At 37.6% G+C, this 25,523-nt stretch overlaps 4 protein-coding genes and 1 pseudogene across 8 annotated transcripts; 2 read left to right on the top strand and 3 right to left on the bottom strand.

Annotated features, from left to right (window-relative positions):
- The first annotated feature begins 604 nt into the window (after positions 1-604).
- RAP74 (transcription initiation factor IIF subunit alpha RAP74) lies at positions 605-6,660 on the top strand. Of its 2 annotated transcripts, none has more exons than XM_021967526.2 (10): positions 605-794; positions 892-1,070; positions 1,184-1,342; positions 1,587-1,732; positions 2,354-2,721; positions 3,384-3,499; positions 3,736-3,870; positions 4,157-4,360; positions 4,461-4,667; positions 5,239-6,660. In XM_021967526.2, exons 2-10 carry the CDS (start codon positions 900-902, stop codon positions 5,329-5,331), a joined length of 1,599 nt encoding a protein of 532 aa, XP_021823218.1. In that variant the 5' UTR covers positions 605-794; positions 892-899; the 3' UTR covers positions 5,332-6,660. The 2 variants fall into 2 exon arrangements, with proteins under 2 accessions (XP_021823218.1, XP_021823217.1); XM_021967525.2 differs by having other exon boundaries at positions 4,157-4,375.
- LOC110764536 (umecyanin) lies at positions 5,576-6,722 on the bottom strand. The gene is made up of 2 exons (XM_021967527.2): positions 6,395-6,722; positions 5,576-6,101 (listed from the first exon to the last, which is right to left on the bottom strand). The coding sequence occupies exons 1-2, from the start codon at positions 6,579-6,581 to the stop codon at positions 5,719-5,721; spliced, it is 570 nt and encodes a 189-aa protein (XP_021823219.2). The 5' UTR covers positions 6,582-6,722; the 3' UTR covers positions 5,576-5,718.
- A 990-nt stretch (positions 6,723-7,712) lies between these two features.
- Positions 7,713-11,267, bottom strand: LOC110764537 (uncharacterized; annotated as a pseudogene). Its single transcript, XR_015835112.1, has 3 exons — positions 11,082-11,267; positions 10,493-10,681; positions 7,713-10,348 (listed from the first exon to the last, which is right to left on the bottom strand). The product of XR_015835112.1 is annotated as an uncharacterized LOC110764537 (transcript).
- A 4,148-nt stretch (positions 11,268-15,415) lies between these two features.
- Positions 15,416-20,592, top strand: LOC110764541 (phosphatidate cytidylyltransferase 1). The gene is made up of 12 exons (XM_021967531.2): positions 15,416-15,596; positions 16,394-16,545; positions 16,920-17,173; positions 17,288-17,439; positions 17,691-17,832; positions 17,931-18,087; positions 18,612-18,659; positions 18,749-18,835; positions 19,498-19,626; positions 19,728-19,784; positions 20,080-20,163; positions 20,273-20,592. The coding sequence occupies exons 2-12, from the start codon at positions 16,462-16,464 to the stop codon at positions 20,354-20,356; spliced, it is 1,278 nt and encodes a 425-aa protein (XP_021823223.1). The 5' UTR covers positions 15,416-15,596; positions 16,394-16,461; the 3' UTR covers positions 20,357-20,592.
- A 329-nt stretch (positions 20,593-20,921) lies between these two features.
- On the bottom strand, positions 20,922-23,731 carry ATCES1 (Alkaline phytoceramidase (aPHC)). Of its 3 annotated transcripts, none has more exons than XM_021967540.2 (3): positions 23,543-23,731; positions 22,414-22,751; positions 20,922-21,748 (listed from the first exon to the last, which is right to left on the bottom strand). In XM_021967540.2, exons 2-3 carry the CDS (start codon positions 22,665-22,667, stop codon positions 21,235-21,237), a joined length of 768 nt encoding a protein of 255 aa, XP_021823232.1. In that variant the 5' UTR covers positions 22,668-22,751; positions 23,543-23,731; the 3' UTR covers positions 20,922-21,234. The 3 variants fall into 3 exon arrangements, with proteins under 3 accessions (XP_021823232.1, XP_021823233.1, XP_021823234.1); XM_021967541.2 differs by lacking the exon at positions 23,543-23,731 and adding an exon at positions 23,388-23,531; XM_021967542.2 differs by lacking the exon at positions 23,543-23,731 and adding an exon at positions 23,343-23,499.
- Between the last annotated feature and the right edge of the window lie 1,792 nt (positions 23,732-25,523).

Genomic DNA, 25,523 nt, shown 5'->3' with positions numbered 1-25,523 from the left:
AGCAACCATTGTTGCCGCCTCAGAGTCTAGCACCACCAAAATAGAATGGCAGAAAGAGACCCATAGTGTCGTTCCTATTTGGGGCGTGAATTTGGCATGGGGTTTATAATGAGGAGGTATTTAACAGTCATATGATAGTCATTATTCGACAATTGCATTGAACCTCTCAAGCTCAACACATCCCTTAATATAGTCCCTCATTATAAAAGGTCTATAAATATGGTACTGGACTTCATTGGGGTCTTGGGATTACAAGAATTTTATAGTAAGGATATATGGTCCTTAGGTGAGACCCTATCTCTTAATCGTTGAATCAAATTAGTTAGCCGTTGGATCAAATTCGTTAATCTGATCCAACAGTTAAGACATAGGACCTCACATAGGGCCATATATAAGGCCCTCATCATATAATGACTCCTTGGGATTATTTTGTCATACCTGGGCTGGGCCCGAATGGGCTTGAGCTTAAGAGGCAAATGGGGTTTTGTTTTCAGTTTGGACGTCGGACCAAGAAAACAAAACCACAGGCCATTTACATTTTAGGCATTTGGCGTTAGAGCGGGATCATAACTAATTTGCGGGACCACCAACACGTCTGTTGTAGCAGATCACGACTTCTGCGGCACCTGCCAGAAAACGCATACATTTTTCTTCCTCTTTAGTCTTCTATCCACCCCTAAATCCCATTCCAAAGCGAAAACAAGAAAACCTATAAGAACCAAACAAACTTTCAAATCAAATTTATAATCGAAACCCGGACATCGTTTGTTTTCAGTCTCGTTTTGAATTAAAAGGTAATTGAATTGTTCAATTGTTAGTTTGACTATCTAAAACCCTAGCTAGCTTTTCTGACCGTTGTAATATTCTCTGGTAAATTTTGTGGTTTTGAAGGAGAGAAAATGTCGGCCGATTTGACGCTGAGATCTTCGTGCAGCGGATGTGGATCGACGTCGGAATTATACGGAAGTAATTGCAAGCACATGACTCTGTGCCTGTCCTGTGGCAAAACCATGGCTGAGAACCGCGCCAAATGCTTTGAATGTGGCGCAATCGTCACTCGCTTAATTCGAGTTCGCTCTCTCTCTCTCTCTCTCTCTCTATTTGTTATATACATATATTATATCTATCTTCTGGAGAAAAATAGAGTACTGGTTTATGTATTTTTTGGCTGTTCCTGAAATAGGAGTATAATGTTCGTGCGAGTACTGTCAACGACAAGAACTACTTCATTGGTAGATTTGTGACTGGGTTGCCAAGTTTTTCGAAAAAGAAAAATGCTGAAAATAAGTGGTCTCTTCACAAGGAAGGACTACAAGGACGCCAACTTTCTGATACCTTGCGGGTAATTCAATTCAATTCAATTCAATTCAATTTTTTCATTCCCTTTGTAACAGAATTTTGGTGTGTGCATTGCACTTGAAATACTCCAAGTTCTTGTGTTTTTTCTTTTCTCTTAATTATGAATCTGCTCGAACTTAAGACAGTTGTGAGATGTTTGATGAACTGACATTGATGCAGTTTGTAGGGTTCAGTGTATTCTTTGGGTTTATCAGTTGTTCTTATTACATTAAATTTCATTTACGTAGGAGAAGTACAAGAACAAACCTTGGGTCTTGGAGGATGAAACTGGCCAGTCTCAGTACCAGGGTCATCTTGAAGGTGCACAAACTGCAACATACTACCTACTAATGCGGCAAGGAAAGGAGTTTTCTGCCATTCCTGCTGGTTCTTGGTATGCCTGCTTGGCCTTTCTGTTAGAGCTATTTTCAGTTTTTGGTTCATCAATCATCACTATTAACTGTTAGTATATGCAATAAGATCTAAGTGCTACCCATATTACCTAAAGTTCTGAACAATAGTGAAGGAGGAAAAAAATAAATGGGATTGATAGCCCTGTAAGAATATTTGTCCTCCAGTTTTTTTTTATATCCAAAATCAACAAATAACCACAGTAAGCGTAGAATGAAATAGGTTAGGTAATAAATGTTCTTAGATTAATATAAGTGAAAATTAAAATGTGACTAGACTACAAAGAGCAATTAGGCAATGTCAAATGATCATAATCTATACAAAAACTTAATAGTGACAATCCTGGAAAAAGGGGAACATTTTTAGATCATCATTACTGCAAATGTATTCATATTTGGGTCTGCAGGAGAGTTGCAATTGATTGTATTCCATTTGTATATGTTTCACTTGTTTATTAATTAAATTGAGTGTAGAGTTAATCATTAATTAAACTAGTAGTCTTGACATGAATAAATAGAAGAGCTTTTCATAATTACCAATTATGGTTGCAATCGTTTTGTCTGTCTGCATATCAAAATAAGGTTGTTTTGATAATATCTCTTAGGTTCAACTTCAACAAGGTTGCACAATACAAGCAACTTACATTGGAGGAAGCTGAAGAGAAGATTAAGAATAGGAAAAAGACCGCAGATGGATATGAAAGATGGATGATGAAAGCTGCAAATAATGGAGCTGCTGCATTTGGTGAGGTGGAGAGATTTGACAAGGATAATGGTGTGACAGGTGGGAAGGGACGGAAAAAGGCTGGTGATGATGATGATGGTGAAGGAAATGTCTCAGATAAAGGTGAGGAGGATGAGGAAGAAGAGTTAGCCAGGAAAAATAGACTGAACAAAAAAGGTGGTGATGATGATGATGATGATGGTGCAAGGGGAGCTGATGCTGACTTGGATGATGATGATGTCGAGAAGGGTAGGCAGTTATTCTTTTCTCAATTTTGCTTTATAAACAATAAATCATGAGCACGATTTCCTTTCTTCCATACTAACCTCAATAACTGATATCCAATACCGTTGGGGTGATATGAACACAATTATCTTTCTTCCTTGCTAACCTCTCAATCATCAATACCCAATACAATTATTTATCTACACAAAGTTTCAGAAGAGTGAAATTCACGATGATCCTACTTGCCATGGCAAGATGATGCATGTATAGGCATAATGGGGCGTCCTTTTTACAGTCTTTTTTTATGTATATTGTGAAACTTAAGGGTCATTAGCCATCTCTTTCGTAAAGTACTTGATTACTTAATAGGTTTGGCTTTACTTGTTAGTTCTATGTTTGGTCATCCATTGGGGAAGCCATATCAATTGGCTTCCTTTTGTTTCATGTGATGTGAGGTGCTTTTATGTCTAGCACTTACATTTTTTTTTCTTAACATGCATGAGAATAGGTTCTCAGAGGGGTTTCTTACATTGCAGCGAGCTTGATCATATCCTGTGCTCACTCTGTTAAATGAAATTTAAGTCTTGTCTTGATGTCTTCTTTCTGTAAACATGAAAGGGGCACTTGATGAAGTCCATTATAACCATGTCTGCATTTATTTATAACTGTCCCTCCCTTTGTTGTAGGTGATGATTGGGAGCATGAAGAAATTTTCACCGATGATGATGAAGCTGTTGGCAATAATCCTGAGGAAAGGGAAGATTTGGAACTTGAGGTTCCAGCTCCTCCGGAAATTAAGCAGGTTTGCTGCACTCATGTCCCGTAATTGCTTTGTTTGGGGTTCTACATTATGTGTTATGTTGCACTGTGCTCTTCAAGTATATCTTCTGCTAGAAAATACTGATATTTCAAGATATAATGCTTGATGATTTCCATTTTCTGGTGCAACTTATTTATGCTGTTTTCACAATGTATGTCAATTTTATACTGGTCCAAGTTCTTTGTAAGTTGTGGCTCTTTTTCCATTTTCTTTCACAGGATGATGAGGACGAGGATGAAGATGACAAGGAGGGCGGACTGAGCAAATCCGGAAAAGAGTTGAAGAAGCTACTTGGGCGAACTGGTGGGCTGGATGATTCAGATGCAGAGGATGACGACGATGACGATGACGATGTAGGTTATTTATTTATTTTTCTTTGGGATACTCAATCTTAGTACGTTACATGCTAACAACTCAAAGGCTATACTGCCTGTGTCACTTAGTCAGAACTGCATCCGTTATATGATTATAATTTTGTCCTGCACTGCATGCATTCTGAAAAGTGATGGGGCATTTATGTTGAAGATACCAATTTGTTTTATGCATTGACTTGGACTTTTTGAAGATTGGTGTTGTGACTGTTAAAGTGCATCACAGCTCTTTGTCCACTGATCGGCATTTCCTTTCTGCTTTTTCCAGATGGATGATGATATTGGCTTTCCTCAAGCGGCGGCACCAAAGCAAAAGGATGCACCCAAAGAGGAACCATCTGACAACAGTCCCTCAAAACCAGTGCCTTCTGGGTCTGCTCGAGGAACTCCATCTACCGCCAAGTCCGCAAAGGGAAAGAGAAAATTAAGTGCTGATGATGCTAAGACATCTAACAGTGCACCTCCCAAGAAGGTGAAAAGTGAAAATGTATGATTGTTACTAACTTTGTTTTTTTATCAGCTTTGAAACTCCCCATGCTCACTAGTGATGGTATTCATATAACCAAAATTAGGAACAAAAAGTTTCCATCAAAGAGGAGCCTGCATCTGCTTCTAAAAGTAGTACACCTTCAAAAGGTACTCCATCAGTAAAAGTGGAGCCAACATCATCAAGTGGACCCGTCACTGAGGAAGAAATCAGGACTGTTTTGGTGCAAAGAACACCAGTCACCACACAAGATCTTGTTGCTAGATTTAAGGCAAGACTCAGATTGCAAGAGGTATGATCTATCATGTGTTTATACTACTGTTTGACTCATTTTCTTGCTTTAACCTCTTCTGTATAATTCTTACTGAAAATAACATGTGTGACTGCTGTCGTAGTGTCCATTCAAGCCGACTCATTATGTGAACGTTAATTGTTTGGTTATATTAGTGACCTTGGATATAGAATGAGTTTGCGTTTGTTTGCAGTATGATACAATCTTTATATGTTTACTCAAAACAAAGAATGATCGGATGTAAGATGGTCCTAAAGAAACACTATGGAGGTTATAAAATGTTCACTCAAAACGAAGAATGATTGGAGGAAAGATGGTCCTAAAGAGATACATTATGGAGAGTTTTAAATGTGTTGCTTCTTTTCACTCGGATACAAATACTGAAATTGATTGTATTCATGTGTTCCTCTTCTCCATCAAGTCAAATGCATATAGTTCATATAATTTCTGCTCGCATATGTTTGAACAACAATTGCGTTGTAATATGGTTTGAATTTGAAGGAACATAGAGACTTGATACTTTGGAATATGGTAGTTTTGTTCTTATTTGTTCATTCTGTGTATGGTGCAGGACAAGACAGCTTTTGCTGCGATCCTGAGGAAAATTTCTAAGATACAGAAGACCACCAACGGATCCAGCTATGTTGTGCTGAGAGATAAATGATTGCCACCCACCCCCACCCCCGAATATGTAATCAGCCTTCAAACAATACTTATGAGGTGGCCATGAATTGGATTGTGTCTTTTTTGGGTCTTTCCAATTTGGTAGCAATATGGACAATTGCGTGTGTAAATATTTCGAAACTAATTGGCTTCATTTTCCGAATGCATTGTGTGATAGTTTAGCAGAAACAATTTCAACTTTCATTTTCATGCTAAAGTAGAATTAATACATGGAAAAATCCAAATTCATATCAATCCTCACCTCTTACTAAATTAGAATTAATACATAGCAAAGCTGGCAATCTTTTCTCTTCTTTTCAGTGGCTCATACAATACAACACGCGAACAACAAAATACCCCTCGCATAATCTTAAAGTCTGACTACTTACTAAATACCCATTACATAACAAAGCAACCCAAATGATAACAAAATGAGACTTGCAGCGGTGAGGCGGGTTGAGCCAGAAGGAGTTGCGGGCCCCTCAGCAGCTGCAGCCAACCGAGAGCTCTTTGGTTCTGCTATTGCTATTTTGGGGTTGGGCGTTTCAGGGTTTTGATGAGATTGAGGGATGACTTGCACGTGCAACTTGAGCCCATTCTTGCAGCTTTCCACGTTACTGCTGGCGAAGTAGCGGAGTCCCTCCTGGTCCATAGAGATGCTATCCAAACCGTCCGTGAACATCCTGATTGGGTTGCTGACATCGCATGACTCGAATTCCTCCTTGCTCTTCACTTCAGCTATGTACCCATGCGCTGCCGAGTAGGCTAACCCTGCCCATCCATAAAAGTCCCCACACAAACAAAAGAGTCTTGTGAGTTGTTGTCTTGTGAACTTGTGAATGAATGAACAAAATATAACAAACAAAACTGCGTTGAAAATGACTTTCTTTCCACTTTACTCTCTCCATTTTCTCGGAAACCAAACAAATGGCTTGGTTAAAAGATGCCAACAAAACGAAAGCAAACCATAAAGAACAAATTTTTAAGTTTTAGAGGGAGGGGGAGAGAGAGAGAGAGAGAGAGAGAGAGAGAGAGAGAGAGAGAGAGAGAGAAGGAAGACTCACAGATGTTGTCTCCGACCCTGAAAGTTTTGTCGGAGGACCAAGAAGCGAGGTCAGAAGAAGGGTCCCAGCCACGGTCTCCTCCAACGACATGGTGCAGTTGGGCTCCAACCCCACAAATCCCTCCAAGGCTCACAGTGGCCAAAACCACAATCGCCACCGCCACCTTTAAACCATATTCTCCAGCCATTATACTCAAGTCTCTCTCTCTCTCTCTCTCTCTCTCTCAACCCAAAGAGGTAGCTTAGCTTTGCTTTTATTTCTCTCTTTTCCTGACCAAAAAGTAAATGCTAAATAGCAACACAGAGAGAGAGAGAGAGAGAGAGAGAGAGAGTGATAAAGTGAAGGGCAAGTAAAGGCGCCTTCTTTCGGGTTTTAACGGTAGCTAGCTCTCATCTCATCTCACTAAAAATTGTGAAGATTCACTTTCCACGCAACTTCCCTTCTCCTCCGTTCTTAAAAGGACACCCCCCACGCACATACAGTACAACCAATGGATATGGAGGACCGGTGGTTGGTTGGTCACATTCGCATCGCATCCATGACTGAAAGACCGTTTGTTTGTTCTCTTCTCTTCTACCATTCAGGGCCCTCCCTCTCTACGTGTGTGTATGTATCACTATCACAGGTCCGCTCTTCCACTTCTCATTCGCTTTTTTTTACCAAAATACCCTCTTCATTTGTTTTTGGCACCAATGAGCATCAAGCCTTAACAACAGGGACCCTCTTCATTAATTCTCATGAGAAATTGGCCCATATATAAGATTGTGTCCCACGTTGTTAACTTTGTAAATGAAAACATATATTTTAAGAATTTGGATGTTCTTATACTAATTAAATACACCATCAAATTTACAGACAACTTAATAAATAAATAAATAAAACTAGAGACAATTGATGAAATAAAGGGCATACTTTATGCGTGACATTAACCATGTATAATATATATGTATAGGAATCCGAATACGAAAGACGGTTTGAAATTTGAAGGTTAGGTACTTATATATCCTTTCTTCTTCTCCTCTCACCCAACACCGCATGCACCACCAACAAACCAAAGACACCAAGGATGTACGTCGTACCATGAGTCTCATGTGAACTTCATGCTTACAACTTGTGCTCCTAATAATTAAATGAAAATCGACTGCTCTCTCTCTCTCTCTCTCTCTCTCTCTCTCTGAATGAAGTCGTTAAAACCATGCATGGGAATAACCAAAACATGGGCAGATGAATGCACATTAGACATTTGTCAGTAGAGAAACAGAGAGATCTTTCCATACATAGCAATAATAATAATTGGATTAAGTAGGGCCTCATGATATAACTAAAACTGAGCTGCTGTGAGTGAGATTGAAATGATTGGAGAATTATTCACATCAAAACCCAAAACCAAACATGATGAAGCAAACTGGTGTCTTTGACTAAGATTTGACATCTCGGCTGGTAGATGTGCTTATATCATAGTCTTCATCATCACTATCACTGTCTGTCACTGTCATGATCTCCTCTGAGGCTGAAAAACTTATATGTAATTGAGATAGGACTGTTTTGCTATTCGCAGCCACTAACACAATGACATGTGGAAAAGTTATCCAACATGTCATTGCGTTATTGGCCGGAGATAACAAAAAGTGATATCCCCATGTAAGAGTTTCTCTCCCTCTGATGGGTAAATATGATAATATCAGGCTTCTTCAGGCACTCTAAAGCTTACCTTCTTTTTCAACTTATTATGATTCAAAATTGGGTTCTGCAGCTTACAGATGTTGAAATATAATTGGCTAAGTTTGCTTCATCTGCTGCATTAAGAGGCAGACCAAAACCCTTGCAAGAAAACTTAAGAAACAAGAAGAAAGCACATCTCCAAGTGTGCAGGCAGAAAATGGCCCTTTACAATATGACGATGCATTTTCATATTAACATTCAATGAGTAAAACCATTCTTGCATAAATCCTCAATTATCCCGCTTCCTCTGGCTAATTTTGCATACCAACAACATTTACAGAGCTATCGAGTTTCACAGCTTGTAACAAATAATGGACCTTCCCAACTTACCAGGGTGACGTGTTTACTTTTCACTTTGAAGGAGAATAATTCAGCTTCTTTTCGAGCATCTTGGCCTTCCGAAGAGTAACCAAGGCCTCGGCTTGGTTTCTGCACGTTTCAAATTTATAGCCTTAACCTTCTCTGCCTTGATCTGTTCTTCCAGCTGACTTCTATCTTGGGTTGGGTTATTGCTCTTACCGGCATTAACTTTTGAAGGCTCTGGTCTTCCAGGGCCTTGAGATAAAATGCTAGCATCATCAATTCCAATTGCTTTAAAGGCAGAAAGTAGTTGAGGATCAAGAAGACCCTCAACAGAGACAGTAGTTGGATCATGCATATCTTGATCTGTTACATTGTCTCCTTCCTCGACTGCAACTGGCAGATTGGGCTGCTCATGTGACAAATCTGGGACCTTACTTAATGCCAGTGCCAACAGTCCCAGGCATTGCCTTTGGCATAGAACCATTTTCGATCTCTTCAAGCTGACGCTCAAGAATACTGCATTTCTTCAGTTCTTCTTCAGCCCCATCTAATCGTCCTTCCCTTCTCAGAGCCAGGGCTTTCTTTTTCAAGCCCAGAAGCTCTTTCTGAATCATTAATTTACTCTTCCTTGCAGGTTTGGAGTTCATGTCTTCCATTGTATTATTAACATTCCATCACCCACCATAAATGACTTTGATGATTTATCAGCAGTTTGGTTATGAATTGTTGTGCGATCATTTGCAACATTGCCCTCTGGAGAGTCAATGCTTTCGAGGTCCCTTTCAAGTGGTTTTGCCTTCTTTAGCTGGGCCATTGCCTCTGCAACATTACCTGCCCGCTTATGATTTAGAGCCCCTCGTTTTAAGGATTGAATTTCACTTAATAGTGCTTCCCTGTCAACACCAGCTATATGGGTAAGCAGGGGTTTCAGGATTCTTAGAATCTTGAGACCATCCTAAAGATTGTAAAGCAGCATTTATTTCCGGGTCTTCCATATCCTCGTCTGTCACTTCAAAATTAATATCCAGAATATGATCATCAGCAGCACTAATAAGATCAAAATTAAAGCCGTCCTCCTGCTCATATTGAATTGAAAATTCTTGTTGTTTGTCATCATTCATCCATACTGCGAATTAATGCAGATAGCTTATCATCAGAATCTTCAGCCTCAGCCAAGTATTCATGTTCTTCGAGTTCCTTCTCCAAAACTTTAGCTCTCTTTAGTTCCTCCTTGGCTTCTGCAAGTTTCCCCTCACGCTTCAGCATGAGAGCCTTCTTTTATGTGCAACAACCTGGGTTTTGTCAATGGCACTATTACCCTTATTTTTATTGGTCTTTTGTGAGATTTCTCCAAGAAGAGAAGAAAGTTCACCGTCCAAACTAAGACTTGCTTGCTTTTGGTCTTCGTCGCGAAGATCCATATCGGACCATCCTAGTTCTTTAAGCTCATCGGAAAGGTCATCTTTTGATTTATTCAATGGAGGAGTGACCTTATTTCTTCTTCCAGATTCTGAAGGCCCATCTTTAGTTTGGCCACATTGCCAGAGAGTAAAACCTTTTTACATTCTTTTCTCAAATGTATTCCCAATGCGTCAGCCTGCCTCTCAAGCTCCTTCCCTCTCTTAAATGCTCTTAATGCTTCCGCAGACCTTCCTTATCCTTCCAGAATTTATAACTTCTTCTTCTCATCCAAAGCTTGCTGACGCAACTCCTCAGGAGAAGCAGATCCATCACCACTCTGTAAATGATTAGGCTCATCAACAGAAAGACTTCTACGTATTTCTCCCACCCCATGGTGGCTGAAATCTTGTTGACTATCTGAACAGATGCACTACTACTGGCCCTCTGCATACTAGCAACCACATTACTGTTAGACTCTTGTCCTGATACATAAGGAACCATCAAAGGGTAGAGTAATTCAATCTTTTTCTGCCTGCCATTAAAATGATGCAAGTGCAACAAAAACTGTCTATACCATAATTCAGCAAAAAAGCATGTGGCAGAATCACAAAACTAGCAAAACTGGTGACAGAACCGACAAATGTTCAACGCAACAACAAATGAACTAACAACCTTAGAAGGAATCAAGATGGTACCTCTCCCAGCTGTACTCTTGTGCCTATGTCTCTCAAAGCGTGCTGCTTCTTCTAGCTTTTCACAAGGCTCACAAATGCGCACAGGCAAATCACCTTGGCCGCGTAAAAACATTCTTTGCTGGGTGCAGCTGTTGCAAAACAAGCCCCCACACCTCCGGCAATGAGGCTGAAATTCCACATTGCATATAACCAAGAATCAGAAAAAGACCCAGAGACTAGAAAGAAATATCACATTCAATCCTAGAATAAGCTGCAAATAAGTTTAAGTTGGATAACAAGTCCTTTATATAATTAGAACACATTTCTTTGCACAACACAAACAATAAATCCCCAATACATTCTTCAACTAAATAATCATGGGCCTGTACAAAATAAACAATCTACGGTGTACACAAGGTTCAAAATGGAAAGCCACGAAGCGCAGTATGGAAATCACGGTTGAGTTCACATATTAAATTTAAAAAGCTCAGATTTTAAGGCATGGGAAATGAATAAACATAAGAACTTGTGAAGAACTCATAGATGGGTCATTGGATCGGAGATGGAGGGAAGGATAAAAAATGAACCTTGCGATTGATGAAGGTGAACTGAGAGGTACATCCCTGACAGTGTGAGGCGTCAACCACCCAAGTATTCCCACTCAGTGATGGCTTTGCCGGCAACCCGATCTTCTCCAACATCTTGACGAAGGTGAATTGAGAAGTACCGCCGGGCAGCTATACTCTTTAGATATATTAGAATATTTAAATTGTACAGCCGGTCGGCTATACTCTCGAAATATATTCGGACGGCTATACTATTTAAATATATTTTAATAGTATAGCCGCCCGGCTGTACACTTGAAATATATCTGGATATTTAAATAGTATAGCCGTTCGGCTATACTCTGGAAATATATTCGGATATTTAAATAGTACAGCCGCGCGGCGATACTCTTAATATATTCTGTACTCTTGAAATATATTCGGATATTTTAATAGTATAGCCGACCGGCTGTACTCGTGAAATATATTCGGATATTTTAATAGTATAGCCGACCGGCTATACCCCTGAAATATATTCGGATATTTTAATAGTATAGCCGCGCGGCGATAATCTTGAAATATCTATACTCTTGAAATATATTCGGATATTTTAATAGAAACAGTATAGCCGTTTGGCTGTACTATTTTTCAATTTTTTTTCTGGTCCCACCGAACTAGTCGTTGATGATTCTAACCTTTGCAAGAAAGGGAGCTTCTATCAAGCAAATAAGGCAGACCTCTGTGATTTTGCGCTTGTCAGCTGGTGTGGTTGCACCTATAGACTTTGATTGATGATAATGGAATAAAAACTTGAAACTGTAGAATGATGAGGAAAATATGGTGTTCGTCCCACCATGTTGTTTGAGAGCAATTTGTTTTCAGATTATGACTGCTCCTTGCACTTGAAAACGGGAAACTCAAACACATAAGTGCTTGTAACAAACGGGCAAAAAATCTTGGCTATGAGGCAGTCCAGGATTTTCTCCAATATCGATGAAGAAATTGAGGCAGGAAGTAAATCTTGGCATTGCTTTAGAGCTCAGCTACTACAAGGTTGGTCCATGTCCAAAAGCTGATCCCTTCAAGAGATTTCTCTGTTTGGGATAGTATATATTGGGTCTTCCAGAGCCATCACCATCCATCTCGATGAAATGTGCGATGCAGTATATAGTATAAGACTAGGTTGTGCCATTATTTTAACAGAACCTTGCCATGAGCTCTAGGAAAGTCATGGAATATCACTTTTAGGCTCCTCGGTGTACCCTTCAGTTTACCAAATAATTTGCTAAATCTACCGGAGAAAGACGCCAACGTTTTCTGCAAATATACATGAGTTCATGTGAACGTACTTGATGCATACAACTTGTGCTCCTAATTAAATGAAAATCGACTGCTCTCTCTCTCTCTCTCTCTCTCTCTCTCTCTCCATTTGGATTTGGTACAACAGAAACAAAGAGGAGCCGCATATATTTCTTTACTTACCTTATTGGTATATATTAATAAATCAATCCCTGCTGTAAGTTTTTTTTTTTTTTTTTTTAGGTGAATTGATGATGAGCAAGATGAATGAAGTCGCTAAAACCATGCATGGGAATAACTAAAACATGTGCAGATGGATGCACCTTAGACATTTGTCAGTAGTAGAGAAACACAGAGATCTTTCCATATATAGCAATAATAATAGGATTAAGTAGGGCCTCATGCTATAACTGAGCTGCTGTGAGTGAGATTGAAATGATTGAAGGAGAATTTTGCAAACAAATTATTCACATCAAAACCCAAAACCAAACATGATGAAGCAAAACTGTTGTCTTTGACTAAGATTTGACATCTTGGCTGGTAGATGTTCTTATATCATAGTCTTCATCATCACTATCACCGTCTGTCACTGCCATGATCTCCTCTGAGGGGTAAAATATGATAATATCAGCTTCTTCAGGCAGTCTAAAGCTTACCTTCTTTTTCAACTTATCATTAATCTGATCGTTCTTGACGAATCTCTCCAGACAGATGCTGTCTCTTGCTTTAGAGTCTAAAGGCGCTGCTGCCGTAGGAACATGATCAGCTGGTAATTTAGATGAAGAAGAAGATGCAGGGTGCACCCTTCTAGAATGGGGTCTAAACACATACAATTCACCTCCAGCGATATTGTAATTATCTGGCTTCTTCTTGCCATGATGGCCAGGAGAAGCTAAGAGCCAATCTTCGAGTGTGGTCAACCTGGTCCCACTCCCAGATGCTCCTCCTCCTCCAGTATTATTATTATTATTATGAATCTTCTTCCTCTCTGGGGTCAATGGTCTCTTACTTTTCTTCTTCTCTGCTTTTACTTTTAAGCACTCTGGTTTCAGCAACTCCAAACAGGACGGTCCAGCTGGACTTGAATTACCATCACCTCCTGCTGCCTGCTGCGGTCTCTGTGAAGAAGCTGATGATGACGATGAGCGCTTGAATGTGCTCAGATTAGCTCCCATTTCGATCACTTGTCCCTCTCGTAACAAATAATAATTAATTGAAGGAAACTAAAAGTTTACTCATAGATTTGAAAATATATCCATGATGAGAAATGCCATGACTTAGTGCTAATTGGGGGGTTTTTAAAGAAATTTTGAGACGGAGAGGCCTAGAAGATTAATGTTGTTCATGAGCACAATGAAAAGCTTAGGTTACGTCAACTTGGTGTTCTTGTTATGTCATATGTGTGTGCTTTATCCATATGTTACATAAATATAATTCTATGTGTGTGTGTGTATGCGCGTGCGCGCATGTAAGTTGAATTTCATGCTTACATGATCATCATCAATTGGTAGGCTATCTGTATTCTAATCGAATACACATAAGAACCAAGTTAACACACTGCCCAATTACAAGTTGGATTTCAGATTTTGACAAAAATGGCGATGAAAGCAATGATCTGCGTTAAGAAAATACATAACAACACAGGTATGCAAGACAACTTTGATCCTTGAACTTTCCCTTTCCTTGGGATCAGGAGATGATGATGTATCAAACTCATCAGAATCTTTGTCGTCTTTTAGTGCGTAGAGATCATTTGGTTTTCGATTAGAGAATCCAATTGCTATTGGACTTTGCATCTGTAGTTAAAGAAACCGATCTTTTACCATTGATTCTCTGAGTGGTGGCCGTAAATATTTGTTTAATAATATTCATATTTATAGATGGTATGAAAGGGATTTGGAAAATGAAGGGCATTAATTTAGTCGAGTTCATGCAGTGACTCTGCATTAATTTAGTCGAGTATTGCATGTATCATCACATCACATATAATATGTTATGGTTGATCTCGCAGTCTCTTTACCTATGTCTCATCTGTTGTGTTTTCTTGTTGACATACATTATGCAAGCATCGAAAGTTCCCTTCTTTTCCTCTGTTGTTGATGTTTCTCATTTGGGCAAAGAAATTTCTTGGTGTGACCGTAACGCCATGTAAATTTCTTGGATGAAGCAAAGAGAAAGCTTTATGTTTACAAAAAAAGAATGGCATGATGAGCCCACAAGTTTAATATTCCTAGTGTCAAATGGGGGGCAAAAAGCACCAAATGGAATTTAATAGATTGAGAAAGACTTCACTTTGGAGTTGAGATTGAGAATAGAGAATCTTAAAAAGAGCATGGCCTTCCTTTCTTCACCACCGCCCTCACTTTCGTATGTCACTCTCTCTTTACAAATTTGGAGACTTGGAATGGACCTGTAAATATTCAATAATGCAAGGGACACTTTTATAATATAAATATCACCTTCTTCTTCTTACTCCTCACATGAGTTCCATGATGATGGCTTATTTTACAACCCCAAAATAATAGCCCACTAATTTTATTTATATTTATAATTAATCACTAAACAAAGGATTTGTGTTGTGTCCCATCGTTTTGAAAAAGAAAAAAAAAGGATTTTATTCATTCAACAATTGTCGTCCATAATATTAAAAGTCATTATCTCCTTAACACTAAATATCCGTGCGTAAACCACAAATAAATAAATATCCGTAAACCAAAGGATTATAATTTAATAATTGATTTTTTTGAGTAACCAAGTTAGGCACCACAAAACCATAAACCATATAGATATTGTTTGTTGATTTCCTAAAAGATTAAACCAATTAATGTTGATTCATTGACTTTTACATGTTGACCATGTTGTGGTTATGTTATTTGGGAATTCAAAGAACTTGAGGGGTCTAGGAAGGAAAGACAGCGCATCTAAAATTTCCAACGATTTCACATCTGAAGATGTTAGCCAATAGCCATACACGTGTAACTCCCAGACCTAAATCACAAATCCGACGCTCATAAATCCATTTCGTATCATCACTTTATACTTTACAAGGGAATTTAGAAGTAGATTGTTGAATTTCGAGATTATTTTCGTTTTTTACTTCGCTCCTCTTCTTCCAGAAAACCAGTAACAAGAAAGACACTTTCACTCTATCTCCCCCTATCTCTCTCTCCATTATTCGTGCGTGTTCGCCTCCTTCTCCTCTATTGGGCTTCCTCGCCTCTCTTTCACTCTGTCACTTCCCAGAACCAAGGAAACGAGGTCGGTCTCTCTCTCTCTCTCACTCTCTCTGTCTGGTGTTTTCGATCTTTGGGTTCAAATTTTTTATTTTCAGATTTGAATTTCAAGAGCTCCTCTGTATTCAGCTTTTATATTGTTGGAATTTTTTTCTCCACCGTTGCACTATGTGTGTGTATTCTGCGTCTGTGTGTTTGAATCTTATGCGGTTGGCCAAGTTCTAATTTTTTATAAATCTTTCATTGGGACAGTGAAATTTTGAAGACTTTTTCTTTTTTCCTTTGGTGAATTTGGGGGTTTATATCTGAGCAATGCGAGTTCTACGCAGACTAGTGCGTGTTTGGGTTAGTCTGAAAATGGAAACTTTTAGGAGTTGGTGGTGTTTAATTAACTATGGGTTACTTCTTTGCCTTTAAATGGAATTATTTTTTCTCTTTTTACTCACTTTACAAGCTAGGAAGTGATCAGTATGGTGGAAGTTATTGAAATTAAGTGTATCCCAAAAGGTTTGTCATTGATGGTTGAATTGCCCGTTGGCCAAAATGTGGAATGTTGTGTTTCTTAACTAGTGATTGCAGTCACACCCTGTGGTGGAGTGTGTTTGAAAGCTGCCTATTTGATTGCAAACATAAGTGGGGCATGTACCAGTACTACTAAAATGCCCATTCCAGAAACTAGGCCTCTCTTTCATTTTGTCCTTTACCGTGCCACAAGGGCAGTTGAGGTTCTACCTTAGTCTCTGTAGTGTGAAATGACAGAACAATTGTCACTTTATATTTCAATTACCTTTCCCAAGTATCATATTGTGTTGTCTTTTTCAGGTGACGATCATTTTGCATCAGATACATGTATGTTTTAACCCATTGAGCAAAAGTAAGTTAGAACAGTCATGCAAAGAGATAATGGTACCGGAAGCCCATCAACCCCAAGGTCCCCAACTGCTCGACTTCGGCATCGTAGACGCTCAGCTGAGGTTTGTTAACTTGGATACTTCGTTATATTTTTTCATTCTAATGGAATGGACTGTATAGTTTCATTTAGTATGAATCTATTCTTTCTCTAATAATTATTTGGGACAAAATGAATTTGTCTAGAAGTTTAATTAGTGGATAGAGAGGCCACATATAATTTTCACCTAAATTTTTTTTCTTATTTTTTCCTGATTTTGTAACTAATCATGTGCTTGTTCTTAAATTAGGGGCTTAAATAGTTATACAATAACGTGCATTTGTTTTGAGCCCTTTTGGAACAAAAAATACAGAAAAAGAAACCATTTGCTGTATTAGATGTACATGCTTGAGATTAATTGGGTAATACATAGTCATTTTATTTTCTTTATGGCTGCAGGCTCTCCCGGATGTTGGTAAAACAAATGGAGGCAATTTACTTGTTAATGACCGTAATAAATACAGGTCAATGTTGATTCGTGCATACTCTTCTGTTTGGATGATCGGAGGGTTTGCACTGATTATATATCTGGGCCATCTCTGTATCACTGCCATGGTGGTGGTTATCCAAATCTTTATGGCAAAGGAGCTGTTCAATCTACTCAGGAAAGCTCATGAAGATAGGCACCTCCCAGGATTCAGGCTGTTAAATTGGTCAGAATAGTAGTATTTAGTTGTGTCTAGTGTGTTTTATTCCTCAGAAAGCAGTACATATGTTTTTTTATATGTGTTACTAAAATATTATTCGATTTCAAATTTTCTGCTCAGGCACTTTTTCTTCACTGCAATGCTGTTTGTTTACGGTCGCATACTCAGTCAACGGCTTGTCAACACTGTAACTTCAGATAAATTTTTATATCAGCTTGTGAGCAGTCTTATCAAGTATCATATGGTCGTCTGTTATTTCTTGTACATCGCAGGTTAGTTACACATGTTATGTTTGTTTTTATATAAAGTACTTCACTGCATAGCATATTTTGAATTGAAGTGAAATTAGCATTTCGCTGGGCTTGCCTCTTTTTGATCATCATCCAACTATATATTTGATATGCACAATGACTTTATTGTTTGTGAATTTTCGTTTTGTTGGTGTTTTTCCTTTGCCCTCTTTTATTTTTATGTAGCCCAATTCTGATACTGATATTATTCCTTTCCCCAAAATTGGGTTCAGGTTTTATGTGGTTCATTCTTACATTGAAGAAGAAGATGTACAAGTATCAATTTGGCCAGTATGCATGGACGCACATGATTCTAATTACAGTGTTTACACAGTCATCTTTCTTTGTAGCCAACATTTTTGAAGGAATTTTCTGGTAATTTAAGTTTCTGAAGGAACAACATTTTTGAAAACACACATTACCTTTTCTTTTTTTTTATTGCTTTCCCTGACGCAAAGGAAAATTTGATGCAGGTTTCTTCTTCCAGCATCACTTATAGTAATCAATGACATTGCTGCTTATATCTGCGGTTTCTTCTTTGGAAAAACCCCTTTGATCAAGATATCTCCAAAGAAAACTTGGGAGGGATTCATTGGAGCATCTATTACAACTATAATATCGGCATTTTTGGTGAGCTTGTTATTTAACTTGGTGATAATAAATAGACTTCAGTTTTTCTTACATAAAATTGAAACCATAGTTTCAGTTATATTGGGGTTGTAGCCCATTCTTTAAGGTATGTGCCAAGGGTAATGTCCAACACGGATCTAGCATGATAACATTTTATAGGTCTTATCCTCCAATAAAATAATGTTTTGATTTGACTGGGAGTGCCACGATAATTGGTCACAGTACATCTCAACTTATTGCGATGTGTGTTTTGCCAATTCTTTTTTACTGTTGCAACACCCACATCACACCACTCATAGGACGTGTTTAAAAGGCTTTCCCGAGTGACTTATCAAACCTAAAGTTTTCCCTTTTTGAATTCAAAATTAACTTGTACACCCTAAGTTTCTGGTTGCATGCTTGAACCAAATGTACGATGTTCCTGGGATGTATACACATTCACTATAAGCTCCACGAGAGTTGATAATCTTCTTGTTATATCAATTTGAGTTATATGAACATGGTATGTACTTTTGTATGTGCAGCTTGCAAATATCATGGGTCGTTTCCAGTGGCTAACATGTCCGAGAAAGGTAATAATTTTGATGAAATATAAGCCAATTGATTTTGGGAAAGTAATAGAGTTTCAGTTATAGTAGCTTATATGTTGATACACTTGCAGGATTTATCAACTGGTTGGCTTGATTGTGATCCTGGTCCATTGTTTAAGCCAGAATATTATACCTTTCCAGAATGGCTCCCACCATGGGTGAGTGAAGTGACATTTATTGATTCTGTAATTACATGAAACCAGACCAGTTTGTGTATTAGTAGTAAACCATGGTCCGTGGTATTTCTTTGAATTGAGTTCTTTGTGCTAGAGATCAGATATTTGACTTGTTTTTCACTTTTTCATGGTGAAAGAAAATGCTCATATCCCATATAACATGCATCTGCATTTATGCCTTTTGTATATAATAATTAGTATCTACAGTATGTGCTTTGCCCTCTTATTCTGATAAGGTATTTGTATCCGACCAGGCACATGTATTTCTTGAGATTGCGCAGCATCCGGGAGCTATTTGTGTTTCCTTGTCTGGTGTAGATGAATAATAATGATGTTCTCAAGTGGAACTTGTTCTTTTTTCCCTTGCACGTTGATAACATTTGGGCTAAGACTGCTGTTGTACAATGCTATTCGTTGTCGTCTGTTCTGAAGCTTGCCATATAATTAATCTAATAGTTTATTCTGTCTGTTATTCTGTCTGTGGTTCAGCATATTTTCTCCTACTATTAACAATTCGAAGATGAACTCTTAATGCACAGATTCGGTTATATAAAAGCTATGCGTACAATTGAATTAGGCTATTTCAATCTTGAACTATAAATTCAGATGTTTAATAATAATATTTACTGTCTTTTGTGTTGCAGTTTCCTTGGAAAGGGATCTCGATTTTGCCAGTTCAATGGCATGCTCTATGTCTTGGGTTGTTTTCATCAATAATAGCACCTTTTGGAGGTTTCTTTGCAAGTGGTTTCAAAAGAGCTTTTAAAGTCAAGGTTTGCTTTTAATGTTTTAATTTTGACTGATGCAATTATGTATAGTAAGTAAGTGTCAATTGTTCAACATTATTTTTAATAATTTTTCCCATTTTTTATAGGATTTTGGAGACAGTATCCCTGGGCATGGTGGAATCACAGACAGAATGGATTGCCAGGTAAGTTTTTTTTTTTTTTTACTAAGATAATAAAAGAGCACTTCAAATTGTTCTTTGGTACTTTGAATGTGGCACTAGTGTATTGTTGCTTCCACTTCCCACATTTATGAAACTACTTGAAGCTGTCTTATGTTGACTCTTTTGTCATTAATAATGGAATTTTAAACGTTTCTTGTATTCTATATTGTGGGGTCTTCTTACCCTTGTGTTTGGCTTCAAACATGGTTCTTTGTCAATGATTTAACTGCTGTCTCCATTTGTGCGCTTCTGTAATTGACATTGTTTTATCTTGCAGATGGTGATGGCTATATTTGCTTACATCTATCATCAGTCGTTTATTGTGCCTCAAAGCCTCTCAGTTGAAATGATCATAGACCAGGTATTGTTTTTACAAGTGTCACGCATAATTTTGTTCTTGGCTTTATTTTGCTAATGAACTAGAAGCAATTCCAATTGCATTGACATTTTTTCTTCTTCTGCAAATATAGATTTTGATGAACCTCACCGTCGAGCAGCAGCAAGTTCTGTTTGAGAGGCTTAAACAAGTGTTACAGGATAGGCTGGTTGGATAATCGTGTGAATAACCTGTATTTGTGTCATCACTCCTCTCCCTTGCATGTTTGTACATGTTAGCACAGAGAGGGAACCAAAAAAAAAAAATTGAATATTTTGTAAATGGTGGTGTTCTGTTTTCGTAGAGCAACCCCATTAGGTTGGAGGCATTCTTCTGTGCGCAAACCCTGTATAGTGTCTCTGTCTTTTAATATACATGAACTCTAGATGGAAGTGACCCTTCTTTTTCTCCTTCCCTCCCTCCCTTTGATGCGCCTTTTGATGGATTGATTATTAGTTTATATGCCCACTGCAAAAATGGGTGTTTTATGACCAACATTGTATTTTGCTTTTTCTAAATTTTGATGGAATTTCGTTTAGAAAGCATATTGGTGTTACGTGTATGCCTTGTCATGTTTCCAAACGTGTCACCCATTTTCTAATTAACCCCTCTTACACAAGAAAAGTAAAAGAATCATTGGAAGTTCCAGAGCACTGAAGGAAGGAAAACCATAGTGGCAAAAGAATCATGTTAAACCATTGAGTGGCAAAAGAATACTTGGATGCTTGTGATGTCCAATCCACTACAATCAAAAATCATGATTTTCTCAATTTCTGTAACAAACACCTGACAGAATCATAGTTTGGCTTTCAAATTGAAAAACAAAAAAAATTAAGCCATCTTGTCTGATACGACAATAAAGAGCTTATAGATATGTTACATGTCCTACTTTTACAACGAAAATTAAGACAATATCCCGTCTAAAAGAATAGAAACAAAACTTCTTGGCCCATCTAGAAAGTGAAACAAATAGATTGTCCCTGTTGTTTGCTTACATTCTGAAACTGTGAAGATGTCTCAAACGAAACTATACGCCTGCCATTTGCTTCAAACATCTCATTGGGTTTTCGGTTTTTCAATCTTCACATAGGGCAAAACCCCCATAAAATGAACTACTTTGGGGCCCCACCCTCGTTGCTGAGCCCGGCAAAACATCAAGAAAGTGTTTGCAAAGTAGGAATTAAAACCCATGAACAAATGCCACAAGGCATGACCTTGCGGGTTAACGGTCCAACTGGATATCTCTTCGCAGAAAACATTATCACAGAGCCAACACAAACTCCCTATAAGAAGGGTGGCAACATACAGCTTTGCAATCCTCTTAGCAGACAAGTCTTGAGTGTATATATAATACTTGTACATTCGAGGAATGCAGAGGAGGCACAAGATCACATAGTGCACCTTAAAGCCAATTTCAAAACGAGCCACAGAATGAACAGCAGCAAAAACAGCACCATAGAGGAAGAGGAAGGTGGGCATTGTACTGCGATAGTGCCAATCTGGGGAGTAGAGGATATACATGTAAAGGAGCATCTCCCAAACCATAGGAGTCTCATCGCTCTGCTGTTGCCTGGAAATATATATCAAACAAATCTTCAGACATCAATTTTCATAGCAAATATTTAGTCAAGAAGAGAAAATTTCATAATAAAGTCTGACAGACTGAGTAACAAATACAACTATGAGGCAGAGAAGTCGTCCGCATAAAGCCTGCATACCTAATGCAGACGTGCATGTGTGCATATGTGTGTGTTCATTCTTCAAGAAAGCTAACACCGATATCATTAGCTACCCAGAATATATTTAATGAAGCATCTCAATAACATGAATTCTTATATGTTTCTCAAACATTACGGATCATTGCAATTTTCCCCAGTCCATAGAAGACTACATTTGCTGCAACTAACCAACTCAACCTAAAACACTTTTGGGTGCATGAATTATACTTATCTACAATATCCATAGAAAATTTATTTATAGAAGAGAGAAGGAAACAATCAAATAAAAATATTTGCGGCTCTCAATGTGAAAGTTGTTCGCTTCACATTGGGAGTTACCGCTAAAATGCTTATAATACTCATAAAAGTCTAATATACACATGTCATTCACATTTTCCAATTAAGACTCTTCTATCAACACATCATAGTTATTCTAATTCTAGCTTGAGAATCTGAGTTCAGCCAATGATCCATTCATTTAAATTTCCAGAACAAGTAAACTCAGAATAATACTTACACATGCTGCAACGTGGCATGGTATAACATGCTTCCAATGGCAAGAATCATATTAGATATGTGAAGAATACTGAATCTCTTCTCAAACCGCTGCCTTAAGACATTTATAAGGCCAATGAGTGCCAAAAGAATGCTTGGGATGTTTGATAAAGTGTTGAAAAATTCCGCAATATAAGAAGAGTAGGCATAATTCTTCTCGCAACATTCAATCGTGGATGTGACAGGACCCCAGAAGCTTGATCCGGCATCAGCCATTCCTCTTTCTATGTTCTGTATATATTGAACCAAGTCTTGTTACTCAGAAAGTTGCAGAGTTCATAAAACCTGCACACCATACACCTGCACAATATAATATTCTAAGCAACCAGGCAGCTTGATTCAAATAATACAAAAAGGAAATAAGAAACATAAGAACACAGTTCGGATAGAGATGGTCTAATAAAATTTACTACAAACAGAATAGTATGGCAAAAACCATGTTCATCAAGCGATGCATATTCAATGAAAGCATGAAATTAATATCCTAAAACCAATCAAAGATTCTAAAAATTGCATTATGCATTAAGTGCACGCAACATTGTAACTGGTTTTAACTGCATAGTTTAACCACACATTTTAAAAACACTTCTTAAATCAAAACAATGGTTACATATTTCATGAACGTTCACATCTCAAAAACTCTCGAGTGCATGATTTAAACATCGATCTATACAACAATATGAAAATAAACCATGGGAATGAAAACCAGCTAATTTCCACACGGTGGGTCTGTTGGAATTATATTCGCAAATAGCCCACACTCCACGAAGGTATAATCAGATCCCACATAGCAAATCCTTAACCCTGATTAGACCAACACCATTATTCTCAGGAACACAAGAAATCCCAGCCATACAAACAATATTCGAAAATAATAAGATCCAATCTAACCATTAAGTAATCTCAGAAAAAATGAAAGCCAAACTCAACCATTACCCATGACCTAGGAATCCATGAACGTGCTCAAAAGCTCGAAAGCCACCAACGAATCGATACAAAAAAAAGAACACAAAAGCCAGATACATGGTATAAGTTAATGTATAATGGAATAGTATATTTATGTGTTGTGCATATAAAGTACCAAAACGCACCGTCTGGGCTGAAAGAGATCTCATTCCTTCTTCTCTGGTAGGCTTGGTGAGTCCGTATGTCTCCCTCTCCAAATTTCAATGAAAGGGATGGCTTGTGGCGGTGAGGAGGCAAGAGGATCAGAATTTCTTTTCGGCGTTCGAGGCAGAAAGAGACCGAGTCTGCTTGTGTTTCTTTTCTTTCTTTTTTCTATTTTTATTCTTTTCCCGTTTTATTTGATTTTTCATTTTTAATGGTTTGGATTATTTTTTACTTCTTGGCCCATCGTTATAGCCTCAAATTTTTGGTCCAAGCTGAAACCCTTGTTAGGTTGGTAAATGGGCTTTAGATTTCAATAAGTCCACTTAACTTGGTTACAATTTGGGCCTACAAACTATATTATTTTTAGGAACCTTAAAAAAGAAACCCTATACATTTGAATATTTTATTTTATTTTAGGGGAAAACCCTACAGATTTTATTAGTAAAGTTGTAATGAATATTTTAACCTAAAATTACTGATAAAAAGGAATAGGGAATGACAATAGTCAACTCTTATATAGATGTATTGGTAAAATGATGTACTCTTAAGACGAAGCTTCCACATAACAAGTATATTCTCAAGTGAAATGTAACGGATAATTCTCAAATATTGACCCTTCAACTTCGTGAGAAGGTGCTCTTTACAAGTTAGTTTTTAATAATAATGTATTGGAAGCTGAATCAATAACAACGTTTAGAACTCATCCTCAATTTTTTTAAAAAAAATAAAAAAGTCCTACTTGAGTATATATATAGAAGGGCCAATGTATGAATGAAAAAGAAAATTATGTATCAAAGATAAGTTTAATAAAGTCATTTATCAAATGCTTCCCACTAATAAAGGGTGACCTTTATATAAAAATACCTTTTTCATTTATAAAAAAACCAAAAGATAGAGGGAATTAGGGCAACATGATAAATGCATCTAGCTCAAAAAACAGTCGTATACACAAACTTAAACATGCATTAACATAACTCATATATCATATATATTTGTCAAATTTGGCGTTCAATGATGAGAGAATGAGACAAATTTCCTTAAAATTTGATATGTACAAGTACCAAATGGAAGTAGTCGGTGGAAGGATTTCTAGCATAATATTTATTTTTTTGTTGGCCATAAATAGACAATGAAATTGACTGATAGTAGACTAGTAGTACCTACGGTCTCTTTTGGTCCAATGGAAATAGATAACCAAGTTGCTTTATATTTATACTAAAAAAAGAAATAAAATATAAAACGCATGTGTTTATCAAACTTTAAAAGTAAGTTTGCCTTGTCAACGAAGGTTGGTTGAGTTGGTAAGGATTGTTCTCTTCGCTATCGAGGGTCTAAATTTACCTTTTTATCTTCATTTGGCAGCTGTTAACAATTTCAACAAGGTCACGGTTTTCTTGATTATTATTGTTGTTGTTTTATTATGTATAAATTAGATTGGTTTGGATTTAGAAAAAGAAGAAGTATTAGGGTTCAATGCATGTAGACATGTTCAGGTTCATTGAACCTGGACATTTCGGAACACCAATAATGTTTTCAGCTTCCGTTTTCCACATTTTCCACATCCAAGATGATAGGATGACGTAGTTGGCAGGCTGGGGCACGTGTGAGAAGACTGTGGCCCACATGCTTGTGTACACTAGGAAGGGCCAAATTTAGCGCATGTCGTTGAGTCCACAAGTCTATACTCTATAGTGAGACATTTAAACAAACTGTGGAGCAGCTAGCGTCAAACGGGTCAACTGCCTGAAATACATTATATGAGTAATGCTACACTTATCGCATTTTTATCCCATATTTTTATATCAAATGATATGACATGTTTATATCATATGCCATATCAATTAAACGAATGAAGTGTATTTTAATAAAGAAAATTTAATTAATTTTTTATTTTATTTTAAAGTGTTAATAAATCATAAAAGAAAAGAAAAATGTTAAATAAATGTAAATCATCAAATATCC

This window comes from Prunus avium, chromosome 4, assembly GCF_965620075.1.
Source record: "Prunus avium chromosome 4, drPruAviu1.hap1.1, whole genome shotgun sequence".
In the NCBI taxonomy this organism is placed as follows: domain Eukaryota; kingdom Viridiplantae; phylum Streptophyta; class Magnoliopsida; order Rosales; family Rosaceae; genus Prunus; species Prunus avium.
This window is presented reverse-complemented; position numbering and strand designations above follow the sequence as displayed.

Coding starts and splice junctions, on each gene's coding strand:
- RAP74 (XM_021967525.2), top strand. CDS start 900: ATGTCGGCCGATTTGACGCTGAGATCTTCGTGCAGCGGATGTGGATCG. Junction 1,733..2,353: donor GCCATTCCTGCTGGTTCTTG/GTATGCCTGCTT, acceptor AATATCTCTTAG/GTTCAACTTCAACAAGGTTG. Junction 2,722..3,383: donor TGATGATGATGTCGAGAAGG/GTAGGCAGTTAT, acceptor CCTTTGTTGTAG/GTGATGATTGGGAGCATGAA.
- LOC110764536 (XM_021967527.2), bottom strand. CDS start 6,581: ATGGCTGGAGAATATGGTTTAAAGGTGGCGGTGGCGATTGTGGTTTTG. Junction 6,102..6,394: donor CAGGGTCGGAGACAACATCT/GTGAGTCTTCCT, acceptor ATGGATGGGCAG/GGTTAGCCTACTCGGCAGCG.
- LOC110764541 (XM_021967531.2), top strand. CDS start 16,462: ATGCAAAGAGATAATGGTACCGGAAGCCCATCAACCCCAAGGTCCCCA. Junction 17,833..17,930: donor ATTTTTGAAGGAATTTTCTG/GTAATTTAAGTT, acceptor AATTTGATGCAG/GTTTCTTCTTCCAGCATCAC. Junction 19,627..19,727: donor AAAGAGCTTTTAAAGTCAAG/GTTTGCTTTTAA, acceptor CATTTTTTATAG/GATTTTGGAGACAGTATCCC.
- ATCES1 (XM_021967540.2), bottom strand. CDS start 22,667: ATGGCTGATGCCGGATCAAGCTTCTGGGGTCCTGTCACATCCACGATT. Junction 21,749..22,413: donor CATGCCACGTTGCAGCATGT/GTAAGTATTATT, acceptor ATATATTTCCAG/GCAACAGCAGAGCGATGAGA.